We start from the raw sequence: 20,054 nt of genomic DNA, 5'->3' as shown, positions 1-20,054 counted from the left end.
ATGAAACATTCTCAAGCATTAGCTTAGAAATAGAAATAGAAAAATAACTACTTATTAGTAGGTATTTCTAACAAAATTATTTCTAATCACTAAAAGCACGGTATGATTGAGTATAAAAGCGATGATAGTGTTAAATATGATTCAATGTCTCGGCCGTAACTGTGCCTTTACCCAAATTGGAAAGCATTGTGGTGTGTTGAGGCAGAAAAGTACTTTAATGCTGAAATATCCCCATCAAAACCACTAGCAAACCTAGTTCAAGTTGTATTGATTTCTGTGTGCATGCCCTTCATGAACTGTCTTTTATGTAGAACATTTATATTTCTATCTTGTGTGTTTTTCATATTTTTCCTCCTCTTGTCCTTTACCTCCTCAGACAGAGACTCAGTCAAGGTAAGTCTTTTCTGTTTTTCTCCCCTTTTCAAAACAACATTCTTGGTTAAGCTACATTTCTGCTCCTTCACTCTGATCTTTTGTTTTCATGTCAGATGATATGCCTGCAGTATCTATAAAATGAGTGCTCTGATTAATTTTTTTTTTTTTGCCAACAGCTGAAAGTAAACAAACAAATGTGTTTTTATTCTTTCCTACTTTATTGATTTTCATCAACTGTATTGACAATGATGGGGCTTATAAAACATAAAAATCAACTCACAAATCAAACAAACATTATTTTCTTAATTTCTTGGGTTAATGTTTTATACATTAGGTTAAAATTCATGTTGTTAGCAACATGAATTGCTAATGTCATAATCCAAGTATCTTACTGATAATGTAAAAGACACCGTTAAAAACACGGAAAAAAGACAGATATTCATTTTGAAAAGCATCTGATTTGAAAAAATCTTCATATGCTCACACAAACTGCCCACTCAGACATGCTGATATATGATCTAAAGTCTTGAATGTAGCTTATTAAACTGGTGTTATTAAGTAATGGCTCGACATTCACGTGAGCAGATAATTAGAGGCTTCTGATCTTCGCCATGTTTAAAATGTCTGATATGTCAAAATGATGACAACTTGCAAGAAAAAGCTGAACTGGGTGAAATGGAAATAACAAGATCAGGGAAAAAGGGCTTAGTAGTTTCGTTTAGTGAAGGAAGAAGGGAGCAGAAAAGAGGCAGCGCTACAGATCATGGTTACATCCAGTGCTTGTAGTAATTAGTCCCTTAAGCGGAGCTTTTTTCCCAAGGCAAACATTTGGTTTGTTGAATTCTCAATGAGCAGATTAGCATTTCTTTAAACTGGCAGCCTGAGCTCACAAGCTTGAGCACACACATCCACACACACACACATTTAGAAGGTTGTGTGTGTTCTCTGGTGTTTTGGGCCGGTGGAAACTGGGGGAATGTTTTATGATGTTATCCCCTGCCCCCCATGTAGCATATCCTCAACCACACACACACACACACACACATACATACAAAGAGATGTGAGCCCTGTGATGGGAGCAATTAGCATTGTGTGTCCATGTGAGGTCATCAGAAATCTGTGGTTAAGACAGAGAGGCCAGAATGATGAATGCCTTTCATTAGTGCCATGTGAGAATGCACAGACACACACACACACACACACACACACACACACACACACACACACACACACACACACACACACACACACACACACACAAACACACAGAGATGCTCTTTGACATGGCAGCCAACAGTCACTCCATGAAACCAATAAGCCCCTTGTCAGTGCTCCATGGTTTCCTTGGCAACAGTCCACACAGTACAGTGTGTGTGAATAGCATGAACATCTGTGTCTTAATGTCCTTGGCATTGCCACCTCACACACTGATAAAGGTAAGAGGGCATAAATGGCACACGCATGTGCGTCTGCAGGCTTATTTTTTCCAAGACAGGCAGTCAATTAAGCAGTCATGTTGCCTTCAAGGACAGCGCCTCCTCAGACCTTTTGTTGGTGTTGGTGGAAATGAAAATGACACTAAGAGTTGGTTCATTTATCAGTGCCGCAGATCTGCTCCTGGGTTTTTCATTTGAGTAAAATTCCTTTAAATAATAAGAACTACTCAGGTGAAATCAAGCATTTGACTATGTACTGTTTGTTTATAAAAATATGATGAATGGATTCCCACCGAGGCTTCCTCAAGTTTATAGACTGATTTTTTTCAATTGATCTCCTGTTATACTGCACGAACCACAGCTTGGTGTTTGTGTGGTCACTGCTGGGATTCTTAGATTTCTCCTTTTGTACTTTCTGTCTTGGTTTTGTCACTTGCAAACAAGCTGTGCAGCTGCAGTCCATTTTTCTGTGTTAATGCTGGTATGCTCTTTTAGGAGCTCTGACTGTTGTGTGGAGGCTGGACTTCCATGCTGTTAAGGCTGCAGAATAACAAACAAAATAGCATGGTGAGAGATGGATTCAACCATATTACTTCAGCCCAGAGCTTTAAAGATCCTGGGTTTGTGCAGAAATGGTATGTTCCTGAGAAGATAAAGCTTATAGACAAAGGGGATTAAACAGGATTTCTTACATGGACAAATCTCAAACTGTTAAGTTAAGTCACTGTCAACAAAACAATAGGGTCAAGATCAAAACAGTACAATGGTGTCACATTTTTATGCACTGGCTGCCTCTTTGGCATTGAGCAGCATTGTAATAATAGCATTAACATATAAAAGGACATATGAAAAGTCAACATGTGCTCGTTTCCTGGGTGATTCCTGTCATGACCATTGAAGCTGATAGTACCTCTCAGAGTCCACTTTAGGAGGTATGAGCCCATTAATTAATCTGTTAATTCATTAAGACGGATCATTCTGATTGGCCGTTCTTGGTAACTGGAGAGTCCTTGTATTCACCAGTTTAGTGACATTTCTCCTAAGATTTGGTCTGGCTCTGGCACTGATCTTTTGATTGGAATACGACCGCTCTACCACTCGAGTTTTAGCTGCATTACAGAATATTTGATATAGATATTTTGGGCTCTTGACCAAAGGAAAACAATTGTTTCTCAGCAAAGAACCTAATGTCTAAACAAGAATCATGACAATTTTGCTGGCTGGGAGTGTTCTAAATCAGTGAAAACAAATAACCCATTTAAGGGGTGATGCACAACTGGATCTGTGGAGGGCAATGAGTAATGTGCTTTCCCCAGAGAAACTTACTTTGGTTTGTGTTGGTCAAAATAAAGCATGGTTTCACTTAGTGGAACTTAGGAAGATGGGCAAAGTTGAAATCTATGAAAAGTAGATGGTCAGCTTAAAAAAAAGTGTATTTTTGCATAAACTACAAAGTTATTGTACATGTGTAGTTATGACAGTGTATAAAACATTAGCTTGTTGGTACAGATATCATTATCAGGACTTGCAGAATCAATTTGACATGGGAAGCTAATATAATTACGATGTCAATGAGAATTAATACTTTCACTCAGCCACGCCACAGAGTTTGTCACAGACACAATGCCTGTACTGCTGGCGGTGCCTTCATTTGTCTCTTTAGCTAAATTAATTTGCTTTGATGTTTTTGAAAGAGCTAATTTGCAGGCTAATTAATCTAATCAGTCTGGAAAGAAGATGACAGAGACTGAGGAGGCAACTTGCTCCGTCTCGCTCAGGGAGAGACGCACACCTGTACACACTCTGACATCTCCAGATTATTTACACATACAGAGTACTAAAATGTAAACAGGGACAAGTGTTGCACAACCGCTCACACACACACACGCGCAATCTCACTCTTCCCTCACACAGAATCTTTGTCATCAACACTTGCAGCACGGCAAAGGGCAGCGGAAAGGTTACAAGCGTGAGTTAGTGGAAAGGTCGAGCTAAAGGTCTTCCTTTATTTTCCTTCTCCCTGTCCAGCATCTGCCGGGTAAGCAGCGCCTCCCAATGAGAGGGGGAGCTCTGCAGAGACACGTAGAGCAAGAGGGGAAATGTTTAGTTGACCTTAGTTTGATCTTTACTTCTCAAAAGAAGATTAATCCTTTAGTAATGATATTTAAAGGATGCCATATTTAATTAGAAAAGAGAGACATCAATGGACCCACTGCCCCTAATGCCATGATGGTGTAACCAAACTGTCATCGATGCTGCACCGCTTTTCTTCTTGCTTGGTCCAGTAGAGTAAAACCTGAATGGTTTTGGTAAGCAGGCGAGTTATGAGAGGGATATGGAAATCTAACTAAGGAGTAGGACTGGGCTTTTTGTTGAAATTTCACAACTGATCTCCACAAGTCCAACAACTGATGAGTACCTAGCCTCAAACGCACCATGGACAGAAAGCAAGGCGGAGGAGTCCTTTCTTGTCCACATGCCGTTTCTATTTAAAACAATCATGTATTTTTACGACACATCGGCAGAAGCCTCCGTCTGGTTTGCCCAAAATTCTGGATTGTTGACTACAACTTGGGAAAATGATCAGGACAGTGTAAGTGATAAGTGCAGTGAAAGTTGGTGGTGATATATCCCGCAAAGGATATGATATGTTTCACACTGTGGAGAAGGAAACTTCCCATAAACCACCAAAAAATCAACTGGATATGAACTCCAGTCAGTTAACATAAGCCGATACATTTTTCCAGTTGCCATTTGACAATTTTCCATACCTTTCCATAACTAGGCTCATCTTCGCTTTTCTGTTTGACTGACTGGCTGGCCGATAGCATACAGTATGCTAGTTAGGTCTTCAGCTAAAGGCAGACATATTGAAAATGTCAAAGAATTGTTACAATTGCAATTCTGTTTATAAAAATGTGATGGTTTTGTGTAAAACATGAATACATATGAATAGAGTAATCACTTTATAAAGCGCATATGCTTCCAGGTTTTCCACTTGCCCAATGCCGATTTTTAGCTAGGGCCCAAGACAGAGGGCAAGTTTTTTGGATTTTGTTTCTGTATGTTCTTTCGAAGGTAGAGGGTTAACTCTTCTGAGCCTGTGCAGTGATTTCCACAATGTAATTATGTTTTTAATGCAGTGCCTGAAAATCACAATCATTCAATATTGGACCTCTACTTTGTCACATGCATGCTGACATATCTGTGGAACTCAAAATTTAGATTTTCTTGATTTTTAAATTAAATTTCTAATAGTATTAGGCACTTTAGATAATGAAATTCCCATTTTTACTTTGAGAAACACAATCTAAAATCCCTAGTATAATATTTTAACTTATACTGTATAGAATAGTCCAACTTTTACTGCTGTCTAATATGGCAGATAGTTTTATTTTTGAAGGTTTTAAGGTTGTCTGAGATAGCTGCCCCCTATCAACAGTAGTTCATAGGACAATATTTGGGTTTTTATTTGCTGTACTGTATACACCAAAAAACAAAAACAAATGTTTTATGAAAAATTCTCTTGAGCATTTTGTAAGTTGCTCTGTCTAAAACTGCTTCAGAGTGCTTCTGAGACAAATCCATTACGGTACTCGGTATACCATATTTAAATGTACATATTATATACAGTTCATAGCTGATGTATTTTAAAACAGAGGTCGGTTTACTCCAGCTTTTGTTCATGTTTTATTCTTTCTTGTAGAGCTCATCTGTCTCGCCATCTGCCAGTTTTCGGACTGGAGAGAAGCACCGGAGTTCAAGCGATTATTCATCCGACAGCAAAAAACAGAAGACAGATGATAAGGAGCTGACCTCCACACGCTATGTGAGTGAAGATGCTCAGATCAACCTTTTCTGAACAGGAGAGAAGATGAATTATTTAACAAATTGTTTTTGATCAGGGAACCGGAGAGCTGAATCATTAATATCTCTTTTGATCACATGGCCCTTCTGCTGCTACAGCTTTAGAAAACCTGAACTCACCAATTTTTGGGGAAAAGGGAAGTGCCAGATTTTAATATATAATCCATTATCATTTTCGTATTTTTTCAGACCTGGTAATAGATTCACACAGAGAGAAACCTAGTAAAGGTTGGGATCTGGTTGTAAACCAACTACTTCTCACCTTATGGCCCATATCTAAAGGATGCTTTTGGTTCTTGCATTGTGAAGCCATATTTACAAATGACAATGACAAAAAACTTTTTCTAGTTAAACACATGGATTCAGATCTCTGAACATAGTTTTTTTTTTTTCTTGTCAAACAAAAAAAACATAGAGGTTTCTACAAATCTGATTGTCATCCACTTTTTTTTTTATATGAAAGCAATTTTCAAGCTCTCAGTGAAATACTACACTCATAGTAGTTTATACTAGTCTTGCTAGCAAATAAATTGCCCCCAAATGTTCTGTATAGATTAAAGTAACATTTTGTGTCAATCCCAGGAAAGTGATGGAGAGAAGAGTGATGAAAACTTGGTAGTGGATGTCTCCAATGAGGTACTAAACAATTTGCGATGATGGCATTCTTTGTTACCTGTTCAAAAAAGAAGATGAATCTTGTTATCTTGTCTTAATCTGTGCAAACCCTCTACAGGATCCAGCATCTCCTCGAGGAAGTCCTGCCCACTCTCCTCGGGAGAATGGATTGGACAAAAATCGCTTGGTGAAGAAAGATGCGCCCCTGAGTCCATCTTCCATCGCCTCCTCTAGCAGTACACCTTCATCCAAGTCCAAAGAGATTAATTTGGTGAGTCATTTGGGTAATTACATCCCTCTGATCTTCCTTTTCATTATTTCTCAGGATAGTTTTCTATATTTAGGCATTCTAATAAAATGTAGAAATCAGAAGCATTCATTGGAAGGAAGGTCTGTTGGGAAAGGAGGATTCAAAGTGAAATATTGGACACTCATGTGTAAGAAGCAAGACGGCATATAGTTTTGTAGATAATTGATTTAATAACTGATACATTTGTCAAAACCATGGATAATTTCTTCTTTTTATGAGTGAGTTTTACTGTTGGATTTGAAAATGGCTGTGTGTGTCTTTTAGCTATGAATTCCCACTGTTTGTAATAATCTGTTAAGACTACTCCTGTTTTTTTTATGTTGCAGAATGAAAAATCCACAACCCCTGTGTCCAAGTCCAGCACACCCACCTCTCGTTCTGAGGCCCCCACACCTAGCAGCACCTCTACCCCGGGCCTGAGGTCTGCACCCAGTAAACCGACAGGGGTTGAGACTCTAGGTGAGTGTGGGAAGTAGGCCAATGGCTGCACAAAATGTGCTTAAAACAACTTCGAGACAGAACATCATAATGTTTGAGATTTAATAACATGATGATGATTTAATCATTTATATTTATATACCCACACAGCTGACGTGAGCAATTTAACTACAGATATCACAATTCGTACTCGCACTGTCTTCTAGCTCCTGGTCTTCGCACGCCGCTGGCAGTGCCCTGCTCATACCCAGGTCCATTTGGAATGGTTCCCCACCCGGGGATGAATGGGGAGCTGAGCGGAACAGGGACAGCCTACACAGGGCTGCATAACATCTCACCACAGATGAGTGCAGTGGCTGCTGCTGCTGTGGCAGCCTATGGACGCACACAAGTGGTACCTGAACACTCATTGACACATTCCCTCTAATATGTAACCACATTCCTATATATATATATGTATATACAGTATCAGAATTTAGGATATATCTTTAGAAATAAAGAAATATTCTAATCTTCTGACTGCTATCTAATCTTTGAAGTTCATGTGCTGTTGAGATGCTGTCAAACTGTGTCACTCTCTCAAATTCTTTAGGTAGGATTTGATCCTCATCACCACATTCGTGTCCCTGGACTTCCTCCCAACCTTTCGGGAATTCCTGGAGGAAAGCCGTATGTTTTTCTCTCCTCCTTGAATGAAAATGAACAAAATGAGCATTCTCTCTCTTTTGCTTTTACCTCACTTACTTTCTCTTCTTTCCCCGCCTTTGGTCCCTTCAGGGCTTACTCCTTTCATGTGAGTGCTGATGGACAAATGCAGCCTGTGCCTTTTCCCCCAGATGCACTGATCGGCCCTGGCATCCCACGCCATGCTCGTCAGATCAATACTTTGAGCCACGGGGAGGTGGTATGCGCTGTTACCATCAGTAACCCTACGCGTCATGTCTACACTGGTGGCAAGGGTTGTGTAAAGGTGTGGGACATCAGTCACCCTGGCAACAAGACCCCTGTATCCCAGCTGGACTGCCTTGTGAGTACAACATGCTGATTCTTACATTTAGGACAGTTATGAGTTACAAACATGTGTCAGATGATTATTTTGAATGACTTTACTCTATCTGTAACATCAGAACAGAGATAACTACATCCGTTCCTGTCGGCTGCTTCCGGATGGAAGAACTCTCATAGTTGGGGGCGAGGCGAGCACCCTGTCCATCTGGGATTTGGCTACACCAACTCCTCGGATCAAAGCAGAACTAACGTCATCAGCCCCGGCATGTTATGCCCTTGCCATCAGCCCTGACTCCAAAGTCTGCTTTTCCTGCTGCTCCGATGGAAACATAGCTGTCTGGGATCTCCACAACCAGACTCTGGTTAGGTAGGTTGCTGAGGAGGGTGCTATTTGAGGAGTTGATGATAATCCAAATTATGAAAATGACAAACATGACAAAAATTTCATTAAAACTAATTAAAGCAGCTAATTAAATCCAGCTATGAGTGGTCCACTGCTATGAGAACCAGCTTTGCATGCTGTTTTTGCCCCTTGTCCAATGAGCCCGGGAGAACGAGCAATATTGCAGCTCAGCACCACTGGAAGGACTGATGCCAAAGTTGAGTTGTTGTCAAGTCTTGTTGAGCTGTGCGGCAGCCAACTGGCACTTTTTCCAGCACTTCTAGTTCTAAACAACAAGTGGAGAAACTTGTATCGTTGCTCAAACCCTAAAACTTGTTAAGAATTGATGAGAGTGAAGGTGATGTCAAGGTGAAGCTAGAGCTTTAATCGCGGAAAGGAGACAATAAAACCACTGATTTCTAGTCTATTTTTATTTTCCATGCATTTGTAAGCCCCCAGCAGTGTGGGAGTGTGGCCTGCAATACTTGGCAAAAGCCTTGAGCCACTCCTCATTTCTTTATATATTTCCAGGGGAAAAACAGGAAATAGGTACAGGGATTTATTGAAACATGTGTAATAATAAAACAGAGTTTGCCCTATTTTACTGACCTTGATTGATTTATTTTTTTTGCTATGACCACCTTTATCACTCCACAAGTAACCTGTTGACATTGAATTTTCATCAGTTTTGTTTCTTTTGGCATATCTCAGCCTTTTCTCCCTGTTTCCTTTCCCTGAGAATGGCTTCTTGACAGCCATCCATCCATGGAGACCATTTCTGATGAGGCTTCAGTGAACAGTAGATGGATCAACTGATGGTTCAGCTGTATCTCTCAAGTCCCCTGACAGCTCTTTTGCTGATTCTTCTTTTATTATTTATTATTTCTTTCTTATTAGGACATCACTTTCAGATCCTGTTCATCTGTAGATTGTTTTTTTTTTTCCTATTGTCTACTTGTCAACTATCTTCAAATGTTCTAACTACACACTTCACACCGCGCTGAGATATGCCACGTTTTCGGCTAATTGCTCTTGAAAAACCTTGTTGGTGCGATCATACTATTTTATTTCTGTCAAACTATGTTAAAAAGAAATGGGAACTAATTATGTACCTTTGTGAGAGGCTTCTAAACAAAGTGCAGAAAGATTCGGTTCAAAATTGGTTCGATGCTAAATTATCTGTTATGTGTAGATACAACACTGGTGACCCCTTGAATAAGGTGCTTCATTATACTTTAAAGATTTATAGGTCTGTGTTAAGAGGCTTCACAAACATGGCTTCACAAAAAATGACATGGTTGAGTGAAAGTGCAACAAATGTCCAGAGAAAAACTTTTAGAAAGTCTGGAGAACTATTGCTCAAGACCACGATGAAAGATTACGAGAGTGCGGCACCTTGTCAGCAAAATATGAAGAAATGAGGAGAGTCTCAATACCTCTGCACAGCACTTTATATGCTAAATAAACATGAAAACACTTTTCTTTCCTTCCTTCATGTTTTTTTTTTTTTGTGCTATCCTGCAGGCAGTTCCAGGGCCACACTGATGGGGCTAGTTGTATAGACATATCTAATGATGGGACCAAGCTGTGGACTGGGGGTCTGGATAACACTGTTAGGTCCTGGGACCTGAGAGAGGGGCGGCAGCTGCAACAGCATGACTTCACCTCCCAGGTACACGAGAAACTCAAGAAAAGACAAGCTAGCAAATGCTTTTACCACCCTTTATGTACTAAAAGTCTGTACCAGCAGGTTGCAGGTATAAGTTTCTGTATGTGATCAAAAAGCTTGGTTTGGTACAAATGCCTTTTATCATTATTTGGTGGTTATGTTAAAGTAAGAATGTCACAGACTGGTAAAATTGTCCATCATAGGACAAATCACTGCCATTTGCCGTTTATATGATTACTGTCTCAGCTTTTGATCTATTGCAGTAATTTACAAGCTCAATTCAGAGCATTTAACCCACACTTAAGGCCAGACAGATGTTTTTTTTTGTACTTTTAACAGTAATAATACTTGCAGTTAGAATTTAGTTTTTAAGGTGAGAAGAAAAGCAGGAATAATAGACCATTACTGCAATTTTCCTGAATAGACCCATTTACAACATCAGTGTGCACATCAGTGTGCACATCTGAGTGTGCATTAAGGAGAATTCATAGAGGGCAGAGCAGATGGGCAAAGGGATGCAGCTGATAGAGTTCTTATGCTCTCTTCTTTGCAGCTTCAGCAGTTTTATTAGCACAAAACAAGAAATAGCACAGTTTTCACAACGTTTAAAGTTATCTTTTTTCCTTTTTATTAACCTTTGCTGTGAAAAAAAATCTTGGTTTGTTTCAAGAATAAGATTGGACTAAATCAGTCACCGACCATGTTCATATACTGGATCTGCTGTTACACTCAATTGGGACTGTTTGATTTGGTTGCAGATCTTCTCACTGGGATATTGTCCAACGGGCGAGTGGCTGGCAGTGGGGATGGAGAATAGCAATGTGGAGGTCCTGCACGTCACAAAACCTGACAAGTACCAGTTGCATCTGCATGAAAGCTGTGTGCTTTCACTCAGATTTGCTCATTGTGGTAAGAGTCCAATACAGTCCAGAGGTATAAAATTGTCTGTTGTCAATAGGGAGTGGAGATGGTCGTCCTAGTTTCACTCCTGTTTAGACCAGTATTTCTTAAGTTTCTTTTTAATTTTTTTTCAACAAATACCATTTATTTCCTCTCACTCTTTACTTTCACCCTGTGTTTGATCGGCTTTAGGCACCGAAGTAGCTTGGTTAGGTTTAGTCTTTGAAATGAATTGTTTGCAGTCACTGGCTTCATTATTTAACCATTATGATGATGTTGGTTTTTGGTTTGCTGATTTAAAGGGTCAGGTTTTTTATTACACTGTTCCCATCATAGATTTTTTTGGGGGGCTATAGGAGTGACCATATTTGAATGAGAAAGACAACCGCTAAGTGATTAGTTAATGCTAGTGATGGCTTGGTTAGCAGGGATGCATCCATAAGTCATGTAATCTGTGATATTAATTTAGATGCTAATTGTCTCGCTTTCGTGCAAACATGTGGTACGTCACGCTTAATGCTGCATATAACGTGCATCAAAACTGTAAAACCATAAACAAAACCAGCATTCACTTTTTAAAAAAGAAGGATATCGGAATCTCTTTAGTGTTTAGCCCAATTAACAAGTCACAAAAAAGGCACACTTATACAGTCTAATGACAACATAGTAACAGTTATCAGTCAAAACAATTGGCTTGTTACTTGAAGGTTGAATGAAAGACCTGGCCTATCTGCCCTGACGGGCTTGTCCATCACGCCTATTGGGTCTCTGAAATCTATATATCTGAGACTCAATCTCTTTTTAATTTATTTCAATCAAAGAATTACGTTCAAATGACCACCAGCAGAAGGACTGAATTAGCCACTGAAACCATACACACTTGCAGGTAAATATTATTGAGTCTTTTCATCAGAGAAGTTGATGCTTCTTTAATGAGAGGTGCATGGAGGTACATACAGTATGTTGCTCTGAGCCCACTCACAGCTTTTCCGCACTGGTGCTACTTTGAAAACGAAACTGTGTCCATCTTTTCCATACAGTGTATAGTGGCAGTCTGCAATGTTGCAGCTAGAATGAATTATACTCTAGACAATGAACCTTTAACTACATTGAGTTATATGTCCTGAAGGACATTACAATTTAAAGCTGGATGCTAGTGTTACACGTTGTGACTAAACAAGGCTTAGTAATGCCTGTGTGAGATTCAAGTGACTAGAAAATGTACAAAATAAATGTTATGCACACGACAGAGACGTGTATAAATTTTAGTTTACCATTTTCTGCAGGGAAGTGGTTTGTGAGCACAGGAAAAGATAATCTGCTCAACGCATGGAGAACCCCGTATGGAGCCAGCATATTCCAGGTTAGTGTCGGCAAGAATGCAAGTAAATAAAAGTAAAAGTACCTTCAGTAAGTGTGAGAACCTTTTTCAGATATATAGAAAGTCTTCTGTCAAATATCTGTGTCACATGCATGTTATAATAATCCTTTTTACTCTCTCTTGTTTTTCTTAACATCTACACATGTCTTTAATTACCCTCACAGTCAAAGGAGTCATCCTCGGTGCTGAGCTGTGACATCTCCATTGATGATAAGTACATTGTGACGGGATCAGGAGACAAAAAAGCAACAGTCTACGAGGTCATCTACTAGTAGAGCCAGCGTAGAAAGTCATCTTTGCATCTGGGCCTGATGTCTCCATCTGTGTACATTTTTTAATTTGTGTAAAATTTGAATGGAACAAACCAAACACTTTCTTGGATTGTGACCTTTTGACCTTCTGGCTGGTTGTGGATCAAAACAAACAAGTGGAACTAAGCACACCATTTTTTTTCTTTTGTTCTATTTGATTTTTTTTTTTAAGTGGCTTTTTGTAGTTATGAAGATGAGTGAATCTCCATGCGCACTAAATCTGGTGTGGCCAGATAACATTCCTTTGTGTAAAATATGACACAAGCCTCTCAGTTGTGGTACAAATGTTTTTGTTCACGTAGTACAGTATTTGCCTATATATTTGTATGTACCTGCAGGCTTTGATTTGAAGGTGAACTGGGGGGCTAATCATGGGCAACTTCAGAACATCTTTCTAAAGAATTTGCACTGTATACCAGTAACAACAAATTAGGATGGTAATATCTCATGTTGGTGTTGATATTAGGATTATTGCAGAAAAAGCTGCAGTAGCAACAAGTTTCTCCTCAAAATGATTTTTCTTTTTTGTTGTTGTTGTTATGTATCCAGAGACAGCTGTGAACCTTTCTTTACCACCATCATTTGTACGCCTATTTGCATCTCACAGCGGTGTAGGATAAATTTACGAGACGCATTCCTTTAGAAGATACATGATAGACGGGAGTAGCAATTAGGCACATGCAAATGTGTGCATGTTTTTTTTTTTTTGAAAGCAAATATATGAGGAATCAGTCAAGAACAACATTGAAATGCTTTTAAAGTGAGCTCCTAATGGAATATTTTCATCTTACTTGTATGATTCTGTCTTGCCTTCATGTGCTGTTCTTTTTTTTAAGCTGTTAAGATTTTTTTAAATATATATTTTCTTATTTAAATATGAAAAGAAAAAAAATCAAAAATAATTTCATTATAAAAGCATGCTGAGGGAGGATTTATGTGTAAACATTCCAAACTATCTTAAAAGGGTTTCCTAACATCTCAGAACGCCTTCAAGGACAGACAAAGAGAGGTTACATGTTGTAGTCTGGAATAATAATAGTTTGGAATAATTAAACACAGTAAAAACCTCACTCTTTTTGCATTGAGAAAAAAATCACAGTTAGTAACACTTCGAAATGTAAACTGAAAGCCAGGAGACAGTTCAGTTTAGTTTAGCTTAGCTTAGCACAGCGCAGCTTAGCATAAAGACTGGTTACAAAGATCTGTTCAAAAACAATATGTTTACTGTACATACATGTTTGATTTATTAATACTTTATTATTTGTGTAAAATATCCTTTTCTTTCTGCAACGGTTCCAGTCATTATTCTGAGGTGAGCTAACCAGCAGCTGGTAACAGCTTCATACTTCATATAGTTTGTATTGATCATCTAATTTGTGTATTTAAACAGAGCTTGTGCACATTACTGCCAACATTTACTGTATTTTCCATTTACTGTATTTTCTAAGTGTTACTTAAATGTTTTTATTTATTTTTGTCATTTTCTCTTGAATTCCAGCTTCCGAGTGAGGTGTGATCTCAGTCTGTCTGTGTGCATGTGTGTTGTATGCATGTTTCAACCCTGTGGGTGCTGAATGGACAAACTAACTGGACTGCCCTCAGTGTGCTCACTTCTGACTGACCTTTGCACTTGGTTCTGCCACTCCGTTTAGACTCCTCTGGATGCTCCCTGGCCCCCTGATAGATTTCAGTAAAACTGGTTTATTGGTGTTTGGAGGTCAACCTCCTTCCATTGCTAGACTGGGTTTTCTTTTAAGACTTTTGGGCTTTTATCTTAGAAACAAGCAGTTAGCAGTAGGGCCTGGATTTATCTTGGACTTACTTCTGTTGGCTTAAAAAAAAATAACACAGTGCCTTTACGATGCTACGCTTCTGTCATTTTGTCCTGCTGATTGTTCAACAGCACAAAGAGCTGAAATGTGGCTTCTGATGGAGAGGTTTTTGAAAATGGGGCTACTGCTTTTAAGTGTAAATCCTGCAACACTAAAAGATGGGTCTAGCTGAAAAGCTCAGTTATCAATAACGGCAGCCAAGATCATCCACTTCAGTTTGTGTCAGCTGTCCCCCTTGAAATATTCATGACCAAATGTCTCTTCACATTGACTGCTTGCTGGACACATGCATGGTAAATTCACTAATTATTTACTTGCTCAGTTTAACTTTTTGTAGTTTAGTTTAAGTGGTAGTCATTGAATTGTGTGCTTCAACTGGACCTGCTGGTTTAGCCACTTGTAATAAACCATGTTAGGTCAGGTTGTTTTTAAACTGTATTCAGATCAGTTTGGAAATGTTAAAACTGAGCTGTAATCAGAGATTGATATCATAACTTGCATATTTTAGCTTTAACTTTCAGTTCTCGGCCTACTGGGTGCAAAAAAACGATGTTATTAGATGGAAGACAAAGAATGAAGCTAGTACCAAACTGCGATGAGGTTACCAGTTTTGTAGTGTCTGTATGAGCCGCTGTCATGTAAATCAGAGCTGTCTTGTAATATTGATGAAGTCACCCTTTTCCATCATAAGTGGATATTAAGTAGACCCAAACCTATTACTACTCATTGTTTCTTCTTTTCCTTTCTTTTACAACGAAAGCCTCTCACAGTGATGTGTTTGAGGATAGATAAAAAAAAAGACAACAATTGCAAATATGATTAAAAATCTTTTCTTTTTTTTTCAAAATTGCTAGACAGCAGCGTTCAGTGTGAACCTGCCTGAGGCATACTTGTGATTTTTTTTCTTTATATTTAAGGTCCCAACACTTAAACAGTGTGAAAAACAGGTTCTCGTTCAAGTCTTAACTCATCATCATATTTCTCAGAATGTCCTTATGGTCTGCAGCAAATTGATATACAGGAAATCTGCTTTTTAAAGCCTTGATATTTTCTTGTACTGGATGGGAAAAAAAATAAAAAATTCAGTTGAAGGCAGAGGTAGAATTCATCCCATAACAACCCACGTGAATGCAAAAGCACGTTTTTGAGTGTAGTCATCTTACCAGAGTATAAGATCCAGCGAGTTTCATGCAGGGAAGACTACATATAATAATAGGCTACTCTCATAACAGATATTTTTTATCTGCCAGCTACACACAGTGGACAGGTCATAGTAGTGCTATTTTTTCACTGCATTTGCCTTCTTTGTGTTTTTCTTTTTTTTTTGTCTTTACTGCAGTCATCCTCACTTTAGATTTATTAATTTGTTATTCTGCTCTTGACTGAGTTATACAATCCGGTGGCAGTTGTTTGAACTATATCTAAGACTCTTCTATTTTCTTCTGGAAAGTATGGAATACACTTGATTGTTCTCACACTCATAAACAGTGAAATCTGAATGTTTTTTTGTCTGATCTGATTGCTAGCAGTTACATGACCTTAGACGGTGATGATGATACGGACAGAAGTGATGTACAGAGCACCTAGCTTGACTGAGTTCATGAAGGTGTTACAAACTGACTGCAAACGTGTAATTATCGGAGCTTACAGCCGAAAGAAACTTTCTGTTGCCAGTTGAGCGTTTTTCATTCAGTACAAAATGCCTTTGCTCTCTTTTTTCTAGTCTGTGGTTTAATAAATTACTGTGTGGAGTATTTTGTCTGAGCCTAATTTACTGTTCTGAAAATGTGTAAGATCTTACCAGAATTAAGTTGCTTTTCTTTACGATGTAAACCAATCATTGATTACAACGGCCCGAATTAACCAAACAAAGTGAAAAAGTAATTGCTGAGTGATTGAGGAAAGTTCCAGATAATAAAGCAACTCAAGTTTGTATTACTGTTGGTGACATCTTGTGGTGGAGTGTATTTGGATAAAAAGGATTTTTTTATCCTAATGCAGCATTTTTCTGCTCATTCAAGTCGGGCTGTTACGACCCAACTCAGCCAGGCGTCAGGGGAGATAACATGAAAATGTGTCAAGATGGTGGATTTGGACTTAAAGGGTTTATTATAAAACTAAGGAAACCAAAATCCAAGATGAGGGCTGGATCTGAGGTCTGTTGTGTGACATTTATGCCAACAGCCCGATCTTCCTACTTTCTCAGCAGTGTTTTTCTAAGATCTTTAAAGGCTAAATAACTGATTTGATGTTATTGTAATATTAATCCTTTGTGTCCACTTTAATATACAGACTTACAATAAGAATATACGCTTAAATTTTCACTAGTAGTGTGTATCAAGCCTATTCTATATCCATATTAAGTGGGCTGTGAAAAGCAAGGGTTTCAAGTGTTTTAGTGTGGCATTTTAGTACAACCTGACAGGTCAACACTAGTCTATGGCTAACCTCCCATTGTGAATGTGCTGTGTTCATGCAGAGCACAGCGCTGGACTGCTAAAGTAGATTAAGTGATATAAGTGAGGTCTGTGGAGGAGGATGCTCTACCATTACAGTGAATGATACTCCTGTTGCGGTTTTCCAATCAGCACTTCACACAGCCAAAAGTGGGAGAGAAGGAGGAAAGGTGGGGATGCAATGTGGGAACGAGCCACCCTACTTCAACGTTTTATATCAACAGCACTCGCGGCATGTAAATTGCCACTTTCCTGACGAGCACAGAAGCTGGATTAAACAACAGGCCACGCAACTGCAGGGTGACATTAGCTTTCATGTGTTGAAGCATGTTGCTGGTGGATTTGGTCCAAATGGTGCAAAGATAGTATACTCTTCACTGCACATGCCTTGTAGTCTGCTGGAATTACATTTGCAACTCACTTCTAACCATCACAATCCTCTGCTACCTTCAGAGAGCTGGAGCTGCTCTTAATTATTTCCTCGTTTAACAGCACTGAAAACACCTTCTGGAAACTCTGAAGGAGGATTTTTGAGTACGTGGATCGTCACTGCAGTTCCAAAACAAGTGTGTGAGACTTTCATTCTGAACACAGCGCACTACACACGCAATTAATGCGTCTCTGAGTATGCAGCTTGACCAGCAACTCTATGATATTCTAATGCTTAACAGTTCTTTAGGCTAAATGTCATCATCTATACAACAATATTACAAACATGTTAATGTTTACTATTGTTCGCTGTTTACTGCAGCTGCTGGTTGATTCTCATATGTACAGAGCTGTGTAAACAAGATGTAAAATTCTTTGCGTTACAACTTGAAACCCCAAATCGCATCTGATCACCATTCAGGCGGAACAATTTCCCATCCAGAGAACAAATAAAAAGCAAATAAAGGTGCGCTTTCTTAAGTCAAAGCAGCATTTGTGTTAACAAAGAGATTTTTTTCTTTTCTTTTAACTGAACCTCAGCACTGTGTGAGGTGGTGGCGTTGAAAGGTTTGGGAGGGTTGGTGAATAACGTTATTCCTTTCCATTGACTATATTTAGAGCTAACTGTAGATCAGATGAACTGTGAGTCTTTCAATGAGTATGTTGCTGTGTATCTTTATTTCCCTAAAAGTGCACAAAGGGACAATTACCTCTCAAAACAGCAGGAATTTTACACATAAGAAGACCTGAATAGTAGCTGAAAGCAAAAGCACAGTTCAGGCCACTTAATAAAGACCCCCTGTCAAATAGAAAAGGTATTACATACTATTACAAACTGTAATAGAAAAAGAGAATCTCTACAGATCGCAACAAAGTGTGTTTTCGAACTTTTGGGAGCAGTGAACAAATAGGAAAAGAAAATTTGTCAGTTTGGAAAATGATGGCATTAAAAAATGGTCACAGTTTGTGAATTTAGTCCCCACCCTGCCAAAAAAAAGACAATGAAAGGAAAATTTACCTCTAAAACTGCAACAATTGATCTTTCTGAGACAGGTAGCTGATTCAGTAAAAACAATGAAAGAATCAATGTGAGCAGAGATTCCTCTGCTCCTCTGCAAGTTATGCCAAGTATTCAGTGTATCATAGTCTAATTTAATAGGATTGGAGCACATCCACTCTATAAGGCTCACATGAATCTCATGGCCTTCTTAGGATTCCCAGCCATGTATATTGTGTTTGACAATACCTGTCCTTGACACATCTGATTTACTAATGTTACTCTTCTCCCATTTTTCACCTTGCCAGCACCATCACATCATTGAAAGAGATTGGATGAGGGTACATGGGAGGGAGCACATCCTTCACCTTATCCGGTGAGGTAAATTTGACAGTGATCCTGTAATGGGATGAAAGATTTGCAAGAAGCTTTATACTTTGGCGCAATTCAAAAGGACATTTCTTGCAACAGCTGATGCTGCTAACAATTTCCTGCCCTGTTACATGGAGAACTGATGATTAATTCATGTCTGTGCCATCTTAACGAGGTTGTGCCGTTAGTGGGCAGAAAAAAGGGGAGGGGGGGCGCTCTCTGCAGTGCTTTGATGTCCTACATTTAAGGCTGTGTCACACATTAATGACTTCTTTGAGCTGTGAAACGAGCATCATTATCTCCTTCCAAAAAGGGAAGGCTGAGAGATTTCAGCTCTGCTTGTTTAAAAAGACAGGGGAGGAATCAGTCACTGCGTGTGTGTATGTGTGTGTGTGTGTGTAGATGTGCGAGAGACTGATTGAGGGACACTTGAGGACAGCAAGCTGCACCTGAGGAAGAGGAAGGAAAAGGCATCTGTCACCACATCTAAATCAACACAAACCAACAATTCATTTGAGTTAAAACAGATTTCATTGGATTCACTTAACTGAAAAGAAACAACAGAGCGTGATCACTTCAGTCATTATTTTTTCTTCCTAAAATGGGTTCATTTGAGTTCTTGTTGAAGGAAATACACCCACATGTTTTTTCACTGTTCTGAACATCATGTTTGAGGAACAGAGATTGTTTTTGAGTGACTCGTGAGGTGGGAGAATATTCTTTATGGCCTTTTATCATTCAAGCTCACAAGTTAATGGCATTTTAATGTCAACCTAGTTCAATTCAACTTCAGCTCGAAACCTTGAAGCCCGATTACTCACAGCAGGCCTTTTCCAAAGCAGACATTTTGATTAGTTTGGAAAAATTCAGACAAAACAAAGCCAGTTGGTAACATTTGTTGGATGGGTTTCCGTGGTGTTGTTCTGTGTGGGTCTATGATTTTTTGCACTACACTGTCATTCAGATTTCAGATTTTCTGCTATAAGGCATCTACGCCTTGTGCAATTGTAAAAGTTCACTGCAAGCCCCACTGTGCAACAAGCATTTGATGAGTTATGTTGATGTGTGCACAATGATGATATCTGCTGAACTGTAGCAGGCTGTGAGTGTAAAAAGGAGCTCAGATTAAATGAGTCACAATGATTTAAAGTTTTGTGAACTGCAGCATTGAAAACGTGACTTTAATATTGTGTATTAATATGTTTAGTGGTTTGCTATTTATTTCGAGGTTGTAATGCCTCCGTGCTGTATATTTCTTTTTTTTGGGTTCACGGTG

At 38.9% G+C, this 20,054-nt stretch overlaps 1 protein-coding gene across 4 annotated transcripts in view; it reads left to right on the top strand.

Moving 5' to 3' along the window:
* Positions 1-16,373, top strand: part of LOC142382060 (transducin-like enhancer protein 4) — a 38,455-nt gene extending 22,082 nt beyond the window's left edge. For all 4 annotated transcript variants that reach the window (XM_075467510.1, XM_075467512.1, XM_075467511.1 and 1 more), the window contains 13 exons: positions 377-393; positions 5,518-5,640; positions 6,261-6,314; positions 6,412-6,564; positions 6,930-7,062; positions 7,248-7,435; positions 7,634-7,710; positions 7,819-8,068; positions 8,169-8,416; positions 9,956-10,103; positions 10,859-11,009; positions 12,287-12,363; positions 12,546-16,373. In XM_075467510.1, coding sequence (XP_075323625.1) covers positions 377-393; positions 5,518-5,640; positions 6,261-6,314; positions 6,412-6,564; positions 6,930-7,062; positions 7,248-7,435; positions 7,634-7,710; positions 7,819-8,068; positions 8,169-8,416; positions 9,956-10,103; positions 10,859-11,009; positions 12,287-12,363; positions 12,546-12,653 — 1,727 coding nt within the window. In that variant the 3' untranslated portion in view covers positions 12,654-16,373. The remainder of the gene's footprint in view (positions 1-376; positions 394-5,517; positions 5,641-6,260; positions 6,315-6,411; positions 6,565-6,929; positions 7,063-7,247; positions 7,436-7,633; positions 7,711-7,818; positions 8,069-8,168; positions 8,417-9,955; positions 10,104-10,858; positions 11,010-12,286; positions 12,364-12,545) is intronic.
* The last annotated feature ends 3,681 nt before the right edge of the window (positions 16,374-20,054 follow it).

Source organism: Odontesthes bonariensis, chromosome 6 (genome assembly GCF_027942865.1).
Source record: "Odontesthes bonariensis isolate fOdoBon6 chromosome 6, fOdoBon6.hap1, whole genome shotgun sequence".
Classification (NCBI taxonomy): Eukaryota; Metazoa; Chordata; class Actinopteri; order Atheriniformes; family Atherinopsidae; genus Odontesthes; species Odontesthes bonariensis.
This window is presented reverse-complemented; position numbering and strand designations above follow the sequence as displayed.